Source organism: Suillus bovinus, assembly GCF_016758785.1.
Source record: "Suillus bovinus strain UH-Sbo-P2 chromosome Unknown EDB93scaffold_81, whole genome shotgun sequence".
NCBI lineage: Eukaryota > Fungi > Basidiomycota > Agaricomycetes > Boletales > Suillaceae > Suillus > Suillus bovinus.
In genome coordinates, this window is record NW_024542137.1 from 160,083 (window position 1) to 170,798 (window position 10,716).

Below are 10,716 nucleotides of genomic sequence, written 5' to 3' on the forward strand. Positions count from 1 at the left end.
TTATGTGTGATTACAACAGGAAACAAGTCTCATCAGGAAAACTACCAGTTGCTTTTTTTACTTTATTTGTCACTTAATTACACGAAAAGGGACGCATAAGTCGATGGAGTGAAAAAGCGCGAGCCACTTAATTAAGCCCACTCGTCCTCTGGATTTTTACTTAATTCACTTAAATAAGCAGAAAAAGCGGTTTAAGCATTTGATAGCAGGATAACGAGGATACATAGAAAGCATGATAAGCATGAAATTAAGGAGACTCTCAGTAACATAAGGAACTGGGGGAATGGGGGAAAAGGTGGGCATGCAGGCAAAAAAGCAGTCAGCGGCAGAAAACATGATAGCAGAGCTGGCGGAAAACATGATATACGGCAGAAAACAACCACAGGACAGCGAAATTCATGCACTGGCAGGTGCTGCAACAAAAACAAAATCCTGCAACAATGGATGTCAGTGAGAGGGCGCCTGAATGATAAATACTTACAAATCATAGCACGCTTGTCATCCTCCGACTCGTCATCGTCGATCAGCGAGCCCAACGGTGTTTCAGTGACATCATTCAAGGTGGTACGCGCCATCTGTACTGTAGTTTCGAGGTACCCAGCAGGCTTGCCTAACAGAGATTTGATGTACGAATTAGTTGGTTTAAGCCAGAGAGCTGCCGAAAATAAAAACGGAATGTTGGTCTTTTTCCCAGTAACTTTGTTGAGGACCTTCGGTAGCCTGATGCTAACCCGACCTCTTGATGCGGATGACAGAACATTTTGAACTTCGAGTACTTCATTTGCGATCATGGAGACAGCGCGCTTAATCTGAAAAAAATGAGCATGATTAAGCCATTATAGGTTGAACTCACCGCTGCAGCAGAAAGAGCAAGAGGCCGTAACATCCCACTTGTTGCAAGTGCGCACATGTCGAATGAGGGAACCTGCACATAACCGGTGATGGCGTTGAGGTGTGCTGTGCCAAATAACTGCAGTACAAAGGGTGAGCGGTATGCAGTAAGTGGAGATGGATTGTCCGGGTCCTCGAACAAGAATGCCCATTCAACATTAAGAGATTTGGCCAGTTTGACAGGATTCACGTCGGAATTTCGTGATAAAAAGTCCATGATGATGACTAGCCCTGTGGAGCCAAAATTGCTGCGCCACTCTGAAATGTGCTGTGCAGTCTGTATAGATTTAGCTCAGGTCGCTAAACCTAGAATTAAACAGCTGACTTACGAGTGAATGTATAACTCCACCGTGAACAACCACTATGTCGAGATCGTTGTACACTGCGTTAAGAACAAGCTGCGCATGATGGAGAAGGACCTCGTCAGGAATACTCCAGATATCTTCATAGCTTCCGGCCCACAGCATTATGGTAGGGATAAAATTCTTCGCCCAGCGCTGATCCATTTGCATCGCTGGAGGTAGGTCAACTGTGCGATAGGCACTGCGTGCTTTGATGTTGTCTGGTGCAGTATCTGCATTCTGCTGGCGTGTGGTAGCAGGAGCACCACGGGCATGTAGTGCGGAAGATTTGACCTTAGCCTTTTTATGAGCTGGCGGCTTGCTGTCGACTATAGCCTGAGATGCAGTAACGGATGTCTGTACATTGTCAGAAATGAGTGCGATTAGGGCCAGAATCCTTACTGAATATGTTGTGCGCAGAATTTTCTCCTTCTTTGCTGCGTTAGTTTTGACAGGGAGCGGTGCCTCCGAATCAGAACTCATGATTGCGTCTTCTACCAGTTCCGCATTGCCATCAATCTCCATGGACCAGGACACCAAAGACTCCTCATCGTCTATGGTGCTAGCTTTCCGCTTCAAGAACATATGATTGTCTTCCTGTGTGAATGGCGCCTTAGGCTCCTGTGAGTACTGCTCCTCCGGTAATACTTGTGTCGACAGAGCCATAAGCTCATCATCCGAGTCGTCTGATGCCTCTGGTGGAGCCTCAGGCTCATCGACATCATAGTCCTCTTCGTATAGCGTGACAACCTGTGAAAGAAGGAATTAGTAGATTCGGATGCTGGCAATGAATCACTGCCAATAGTACCTTAGATTTCCCCTTGTTTTCTTGCTCCCCAAGAGAGCATCCTCACGCTCCAACGAATCGTCGATATCATCTGCAACGCGCCAGTAAGAGTATCGTCTGCGACACCATCCGGAATTTGAGGCAAAGCTGCAGGAATCTTAGTCAGAAGCTCAGCGGCTGAAGTCGGTGCGGAGGAAGCATTGCCCTCTGAGAAAATTGATGACAGAGGTGCTCGAGTTGAAGTGCTATCAATGGATGGACATGACAGCGGCTCTGGATTTCCAGGTTTGACCCCTGAGATCCAGTGGTCACTCGGCCACCTAATGCAAGTTTTGTGGATGTGTTGATACTGGAAGTAAGGTTTAGAAAAAGAGTGTCGATTCAGTGAGGAGCAACATGGTAATGTGAGAGATAAAAGCCTTACGGTGATTTCCCATCAGCACGTGCATCATCACCTTCCACTTTTGACTCGGATGATTCAGTGAGCTTCTTTTGCATGTTACTGATGGGCATCCCTTATCAACGTCTTTTTCGACTTTCTTCGTCACCATCTTTTTCCCCCTTCCTGCAGCTTTATTTTCCACATCCCTGGCAATGTCAGTCTCTGACACTAGGTCCTCCAACATACCACTATCAGCAGGACTGTCACCACCACCGGTGTCTCCTACCACAGACTTTTTCTGAGTCACTTTGGCTTTATCGCCTTGGCCCTAGGCTTGGGCCGAACGGGAGTCGCCTTTTTCATGATCAATTCCTTCTGGGCTTTCTCCATCTCAGCCTGCAGAGCAGCAATACGCTCAACCCCCTTTTGGTGCGCTGCTTCCTTTGCTTCTCTCGCTTCTTTGATGACAAGGTCATCTGCAGCCTTTTGAGCCGGGGATCGCCTCTTGATCTTCGTGTCGAGCAACACCTTAGCAGGTCGGGCAGTTGCAGTCGATGGGCGGGTGCGCCGGGGAGCGTCTGTCATGGACATGACTGTGCAGATGGGGGAGACGGTGAGGGATAAGACTTTGCGGAAGAGGAAAAGAAAAGTAGGGTTTCAAGTTGAGAAAAAAAGTCGTAAGTCCCACCCCCAACAGCTGCCGACTGTGGTAATCGGGGTGTCACCTTTTGTTTAATAGTATCAAACTAGTACTAGTATGTGTGTTCGGCACTTCAAGTTCTCTGCCTTACTTTATTTTACAGTCAAGATGCCCATCGCTCGCAGGGACCATAGTTTCTCTCCAGTTTCCCTGCGGTTACTTACACTGCGCACGTCATTTCAAGTCTCAGGGAGGGCGCAAAAAACACTGGAACACCTCACACTCAATATTCAGACCAGCTCCTGCTACCACCAGCGTCTCACACACTGCTACCACCAGCGTCTCGCACACCACTACAGTTGAAGAGCAGCCTGAAGTACTGGATGGCCACTTCTCAGCAGGTCATGACAACATCTCTGCAGGCGGGGTGACAATTTTCCTGCGGGTACATCTGACCCAAGTCAGGCACTTAATGAGCCTGACATTCCAGATAATTTGAACGCAGAATTTTTTGGGCCGGGTGATAGATTATACCGCAACTATCACCCAAAACTAAATGGTATGTTTCACAAAGTCCTTCCAGCTAGTTACAACTAACACGTATATCAATATAAGCTCGTCCTTGCGATGTGACAGGGACGATTCCTTGCAGATGGAGCGCCCCCGACACCACCTCCAATCAAGTCACCCGATGACTGGGCTCCATATCGAAATCGTGTCGAGTTCGAGACTGCAGAATTTCTGTACACGCGCAACCAAATGTCTGCCGGAGACATCAATATCTTATTGGATCTTTGGGCTGCAACCCTCCTCAAATACAACGACAAACCTCCGTTTGCGGACCACCGTGATTTGTATAAAACTATTGACGCTACGCCAGTGGGTGATGTCAAATGGCAATCCCTCAAGGTCCAGTACACTGGGGAGAAGCCCGCGAAACCAATGTACTACCCTGGATGGACCAATCTCACGATGTCTGGTACCGAGACCCCCATGAGGTTATTCAGAACATGTTGGGGAATCCGGACTACGCTACAGAGATGGATTATCGGCCCTACCGTGAGTATTTGACTGATGGCGATGAACGCCAATGGCAGGACTTCATGTCTGGTTGACTGGGCATGGAACCAAGCGGTACGTTGTCTTTCATTGTTTTCTGTCGCTACACATGCTGAAAATTTCAGTAGGAACTATTTCTGAAGATCCGGATACACTCGGCTCAACGTTTGTGCCGGTTATACTCGGAAGCGACAAGACAACAGTCTCAGTGGCGACTGGTGCCAACGATTACTATCCCTTGTATGTATCAATCGGGAACATTCGTAATAATGTCCGACGTGCACATCGTGATGCCGTTGCCATTATTGGCTTCCTCGCTATGCCAAAAAGTATGTTTCACACTACTACTATTGTTCTGCGCTAATCACAGTCAAGCAGCTACAGAGGAGCACGCAAAAGACTCAAAATTTCGGAAATTCCATCGGCAACTGTTTCATTCGTCTGTCGCCAAGATTCTCGAGAACTTAAGGCCTGGTATGACCACACCAGAGGTTGTACGCTTCGGTGACGGCCACTATCGGCGTGTAATTTATGGCCTTGGACCATACATTGCAGATTACGAGGAGCAGGTTCTACTAGCGTGCATAGTGCGCAATTGGTGTCCGAGGTATGTTCCTAAATTATCTCCAACATCCCTCTACCTTAATGCTACTAGGTGTATGTCACATCCTGACAGTTTAGACACGAAGTCACTGTGTCGTCGACGTGACCATACAGAAGCGTTAGTTGAAGAGGCAACCTATGGTGCTTTGTGGATGGAGTATGGGATTGTTGGTGACCTTGTTGTAAGTCTCGCGCATCTTTTCTATCGGAGTTGAGACTCAATCCTTTCTAGCCGTTCACAAACGATTTTCCACGCGGCGATATTCACGAACTTATCGCGCCGGATATCCTGCATCAACTGATTAAGGGAACCTTCAAGGATCACCTAGTCAAGTGGGTTGGACAGTATCTGCAACATGTCCATGGTACGAAAGAAGCGGAGAGAATTCAAGCTGATATAGATCGAAGGTGCGTCACTTTGTCTCGAGTTGATGATTCGAAAGCTCACATCATCAAAGAATTGCTGCGGTTGCTTCATTTGCAGGTCTCCGACGATTTCCAGAAGGTCGGGGATTCAAACAATGGACGGGCGATGATTCAAAAGCCCTCATGAAGGTTAGTTCACTATCACATTAACTAGGATATTGCAACTCGGCTAACAATAATTCAGGTCTATTTACCTGCCATCGAAGGTCACGTCCCAACAGATGTGGTGCGCACGTTTCGCGCATTTCTCGAATTTTGCTATCTCGTACGGCGCAACATCATTACAGAATCTACTTTAGGTCAAATTCAGGAGGCTCTTGACCGATTCCATCATTACAGGGAGATATTTGAATCTACGGGTGTTGTCTTCACGTTCTCTCTCCCTCGGCAACACTCTTGTTCCCACTATGTCCTCCTTATCCAACTTTTTGGTGCGCCCAATGGCCTTTGCTCCTCGATCACCGAGACGAAACACATCAAAGCTGTCAAGGAGCCATGGAGGCGCTCGAGTCGCTACAAAGCCCTTGGTCAGATGCTGGTGACAAACCAGCGCCTCGATAAGCTCGCAGCAGCACGCATTGATTTCAAGAACCGCGGAATGTTAAACGGCACCTGTCTGTCTGCCACACTCAAGGCATTAAGTAAGTTTTATAACAAGTTACATCTTTATTGTTGGCTTAAATTTACACTAGAGCGTTTGCGCTTAAATAAGATGCCTGATGCCAGCCAACCCAACGAGAATAGCGCCACGGTGCCAGTACTCTTCAACGCTGATGTTACTATACAGGGTGATAACGAAGAGGGCGAAATTGACAATGGCCCAACACTGGTGCAGGCCCATGTCCAGTTGGCAAAGACCCCTCGTAAGCTATCTCATATTTTACAGTGAACACTCTTCTAATAGAATCGCAGAACGCAAACGCGCACACACTATACCCGAGCTATCCACGGAACTCTCTATCCCCAATCTCTACAATGTCCTCCGCCGCTTCCTATTCGAACAAGTGTACCCAGACGACCAGCACCCTCCCTCTGAAATCCCGCTTTCGAGATGTCCTCGATTTGATGGGAACATCCAAGTCTTTAATTCTGCATCTTCGACATTCTATGCGCCCAGCGACCGCAGTGGAATTGGCGGTATGCGCCGTGAGCATATTCGTGCCTGTCCTATTTGGAGAAACGAGGCGCCCCGGTATGACTGTGTGTTTGTTAACACAGATGCAAGTGTTGAAGGGATGGTGGGCATGGATATAGCGCGCGTAATGTGTTTTTTTTCTTTCACATTCAATGCAGTTTCGTATCCATGTGCCGTTGTGCGCTGGTTTGACAAAGCCAGCGACGGACCCGACCAGGACACTGGGATGTGGATTGTGACACCTTCGTTTGATACTGACCATTCTTTTTCTGTTGGAATCATCCATATTGATTCTATTTACCGTGCCGCACACCTCATTCCAGTCTATGGAGCACAGATCATTTCACGCGACATCAAGCACCATGACTCATATGATGCTTTTCGAGCATTCTATCTGAACAAGTTCGCAGACCATCATGCTTTTGAGGTCGCATCCTAGGTGTTTTGGTCTTCTCGCTCTTGTAAGTTCATTCTGTCCGCTACTCGCATATGTGGTCTAATTACTGCGTCATCAAGTTTGCAGAGGCTAAGCCATGGCGCGTCAGACAGGCTATCATAGAATATATCCCCCTTCTCAACTCTACTTCGACAACGACATGAAAACACGCGTCTCGTCACTTCTTGTGCCGCCCCCTCCGAGTCAATATGACCACGGCTCTGCTGTTGCGAGTACAGGTGATGGGGTCATCATCTGCGTGATCTGGGCGACTTTTCAGCAAGCACTTCAGATCTAGGATGAGCTTGAGCGGAGTGCTTAGACGACGAGTTTGGTGAGCGCAACTTCTGCCATTAGGTGAGTCTCCATAGTGCTTATTGCAATGCTCAGACCTAACTCCATCATTGAGTTTGCAGAGGCTAAGTCATGGCGCGTCAGACAGGCTATCATAGAATATATCCCCCTTCTCAACTCTATTTCAACAACGATATGAAAACACGTGTCTCGTCACTCTCGTGCTGTCCCCTCCGAGTCAGGATGACTATGGCTCTGCTGTTGCGGGTACAGGTGATGAGGTCATCATTTGAGGTGACGAAATCTGCATCTGCGTGGTCTGCGGTCATTAGTTTCAGCAAGCGCTGACGGGTGACTTGGACTTGGACTTAGTAGTAGTACTGGTAGTACTACGTGTACCCCACTTATTGCGCTTACAAAACTTTTTCTGCTTTTTGAGCTTTTTTGAATGGTGCCAACTTGTGAACTCTGAATTTGCTTTCCAGAAAGTGCATTAAGTCGGAAAAGTAACACTCCGAGAGAATTTAAGAGACAAAAAGTGAGATAAGTAAGCGGTGGTTTTCCTGATGTGCAAGAAGATCTCTTTCACAGTAGTCCATTGTACATTTCACTGAATCAATCTAAGTTATGTTCATGCTCTCTACCTCATTCAATGTGCTCTCTGCTTCATCAAGGCTTTCATCTTTCTTCCCAAATGGTTCGAGCCCAAACCCCACCCATTCACAGTAAAAATTGCAGATGTGCTTACTTTCAAACTCGCTGACAACCGCCTCGATATTCCCATCACCAAAAATATCACTCCCATCACTAACAGACCTATTGAAATATATTGAGTTGAGTCTTTGTCATTGAAATAAATGAAAAATACATACGGGTGGGTCAGGATCTGAGGGTTTGTTAACAGTGCCGTGCTCCCTAAACATACCATGTCAAATCAAGTGGAGCAAAGTCATGGATGAGATGTACATACCTTGATAATTGGATATGAATGCTAATTTCCCGGTCTTAACATATTGCACATGTTGTGAAAACAAAAAACTCCACCAAGTCATAGCCATAGTCCAATGGAGTTACTTGAACGAGGAACAGGATAAGTTGAGAGTGTCCCTACATGAAGCTTAAGTGAGGTACATACCAGTGGACAAGGCTCCCAAGTGTTCTAAGTTTGGCCAGTGAACACTGAAAAGGCATAGATAGAGAATCATTGTCATCAGGAAATTGGGGAGAACATTATTTTGTAGATAGGGTTGACAAAATTAGACCAAAATTTTATCATATTGTGTGCAGTTATATGATAATATAAAATGATGTACAGGCATGAGCAGTGACAGGATAAGGTATTATAAGAAGGTCACAACTCTGACAGAAATGTGTATTAACTCCTCAGTACGGTCATCATAAGACAAGATGATATATAAACTTTAGCAGAATGGCATGACAAGATAAGGTATTATAAGAAGGTTGCAACTCTGACAGAAATGTGTAGTAATTCCTCATTATGATCATATGACAAGATAATATACAAATTTTAGCAGAATGGTATGACAGGATAAGGTATTGTAAGAAGGTTGCCATTCTGACAGAAATGTGTATTAATTACTCAGTACAGTTTCATATGACAAGATAATATACAACTAGATAGTACTGTCCTACATAGAGTACAACTATCCATAGGACATAAATTGGATTCAAAATAAAAAAGATAATATACAAATTGTAGCAGAACACAAAATAACATCGAAGCCAGGCCATCTGCACAGGCGGTACGAATGAAACTGACGACATCCTCTGCATGTTTCCTTTCATTAATTATTAGGGTCAGCATTCATTGAGAAAGAATAAGGGCAGGCATATGGTGGGTCTGTGTCATCCCCATTGTGCGCATTGTGTGCTCAATGTCTTTTGAAACAGTCTGAAATGTGTCCTTGGTGCTGCGTGTACTGAAAGAAGTTAGTTTCCCCTCATAGTAAGTAGTTGTGGAAAGAACACGAGACAGTGCTTTGGATGCGTGTGACGCTCCATGATCTACGGACATGGGTTGTCCTAGCAATTATAAAAGCTGTGTTTGCTTCCTAATCACCACAGAGGAGCGAACAACTTCATACTGAAAGACTCCTATCAATTTGTGACATTTAGTTATTTTTATTTTTGACTTACAATGAACTCATGAACAGCGGTCAGTGTGGGCAGAAATAGGTCTGCTTTGCGCAAAGCAAGGTCAAGTAGTTGGATAGTCTGTCAAATACGGTCAAGTTCACTTCAAATGTCCATCGAAATTCTCATACCTCCTGGACTAGATGCTCAATACCTCCAGTGGTCATTTGTAGCCGATACTTGTAAAAATGATACCCATTGGACACACCTTTATGAGAGGTGTCTTTCTGATGTTCATTTGTGCCTTCATAAAAGCAGGCATTTGTTATATACTTAGACACTAAAAGTTGATAGAACATCGTGATTGTGACACTTGCCATGCAGATAGTACTGCCATGCAATCCCTGCCATTATGGTGATGCTTGTGAGCTCTGTCAGGGCAAGCATCCATTATAATTGAAGACACTAAAAGTTGATGGAGCATCATTGTTACAAGAACATCTAGACACTTGGGCTCCTACCATTTTTCTCCTAATCCTCCTCGTATCAGCCCTCGCATCATACCCTTACCCCGACCTTACCCTGGTCATCCTTGTCATCCTCGCATTCCCTTTCGCCCTCTACCTGTCGCTTCAGCAGAGCCAGTACATCTGGCCGGATCCTTTCGTTGACGAAGCATACCCATGCTCCGTTCCACCACCACCTGACTGATCCTGTGGACAGCCTTGCCCTTACCGTCTGGACGGTAACCTATGATATGATGCACGACGCATCTCCTTTGGCCTTTTCCCTTTCCTGATCTCTGACTCAGTGCGCAGTCGCACATGCGACTTATAGATAGCTCCGCAGCTGCACGATCGTGCCCCTGTGCGTTTCACTTCTTATTTCGACCTTTGACTCACTTTCTTATCCAGCACGTTCTGCCTCGCCCGTGTCTCAACGCAAACGTGCTTTCCTTTTATGGTTATACCCTTTATTGATTGCCTCACTTGGTAGTACGAGTTATCATCCACTAATACGTCTCCTGTCCTCTATATAACTCGCTACCATGTACTATATTCCCTAACTTGAATCTACTTGGTTCTTGACCTCCTACTCTCACCAGAGTGATCCTTTCTGCCTCGCCAGCAGTCTATATTCTATCTTCTTATCTGCTCTTCATGGATAAGCCTATAGTCTCGATCTTTACTCATCGACTTCGTCGATGAGCAAAGCCCCTGTTAACTAGTCGGACTTCTGTCCTTCTAATTAATGACGATCTTACGATTAACCTTCAGGTGTCATAAGCCTTGGCCGATTTAGCTTATCGTCTCGCACCCGCTTGACATAAGCTACCTGATTTGGACATAGGCGTCAAATCTTACTTGCCGAAGCCTCGCCAAGTAAGACCCCTAACCTTGGGCTAGCCCAAGGACGTCCTCGACCATTGACGACACACGCTCTGTTTGAGCGTCGCCAACAGATACCATCCAAGTCGTAACAATCATGATTGGAACACTTAACTTTCTTGCCATGCAGATACTCCTGCATAATCCCTGCCATTATGGTGATATTTGTGAATTCTGTCAGGGCAAGCATCCATTATAATTCAAGGGACTATGGCTAATAAATGGTCACAATTACAAGGC

The 10,716-nt window shown here is 45.9% G+C and overlaps 3 protein-coding genes across 3 annotated transcripts; 1 reads left to right on the forward strand and 2 right to left on the reverse strand.

Annotated features, from left to right (window-relative positions):
* Positions 1-2,984: 2,984 nt before the first annotated feature.
* EDB93DRAFT_1242859 (uncharacterized protein) lies at positions 2,985-6,703 on the forward strand (the record flags this gene model as incomplete). The annotated part of the gene is made up of 10 exons (XM_041452075.1): positions 2,985-3,078; positions 3,694-3,924; positions 3,972-4,151; positions 4,229-4,429; positions 4,479-4,707; positions 4,756-4,885; positions 4,936-5,111; positions 5,162-5,258; positions 5,314-5,770; positions 6,042-6,703. 10 exons carry the CDS (start codon positions 2,985-2,987, stop codon positions 6,701-6,703), a joined length of 2,457 nt encoding a protein of 818 aa, XP_041303148.1.
* Positions 6,704-7,614: 911 nt separating this feature from the next.
* Positions 7,615-8,052, reverse strand: EDB93DRAFT_1107606 (uncharacterized protein; the record flags this gene model as incomplete). Its single annotated transcript, XM_041447741.1, has 3 exons — positions 7,615-7,810; positions 7,867-7,909; positions 7,965-8,052. The coding sequence occupies 3 exons, from the start codon at positions 8,050-8,052 to the stop codon at positions 7,615-7,617; spliced, it is 327 nt and encodes a 108-aa protein (XP_041303149.1).
* A 992-nt stretch (positions 8,053-9,044) lies between these two features.
* Positions 9,045-9,914, reverse strand: EDB93DRAFT_1308505 (uncharacterized protein; the record flags this gene model as incomplete). The annotated part of the gene is made up of 6 exons (XM_041454779.1): positions 9,045-9,098; positions 9,152-9,229; positions 9,280-9,327; positions 9,357-9,392; positions 9,659-9,738; positions 9,770-9,914. 6 exons carry the CDS (start codon positions 9,912-9,914, stop codon positions 9,045-9,047), a joined length of 441 nt encoding a protein of 146 aa, XP_041303150.1.
* Positions 9,915-10,716: the final 802 nt, after the last annotated feature.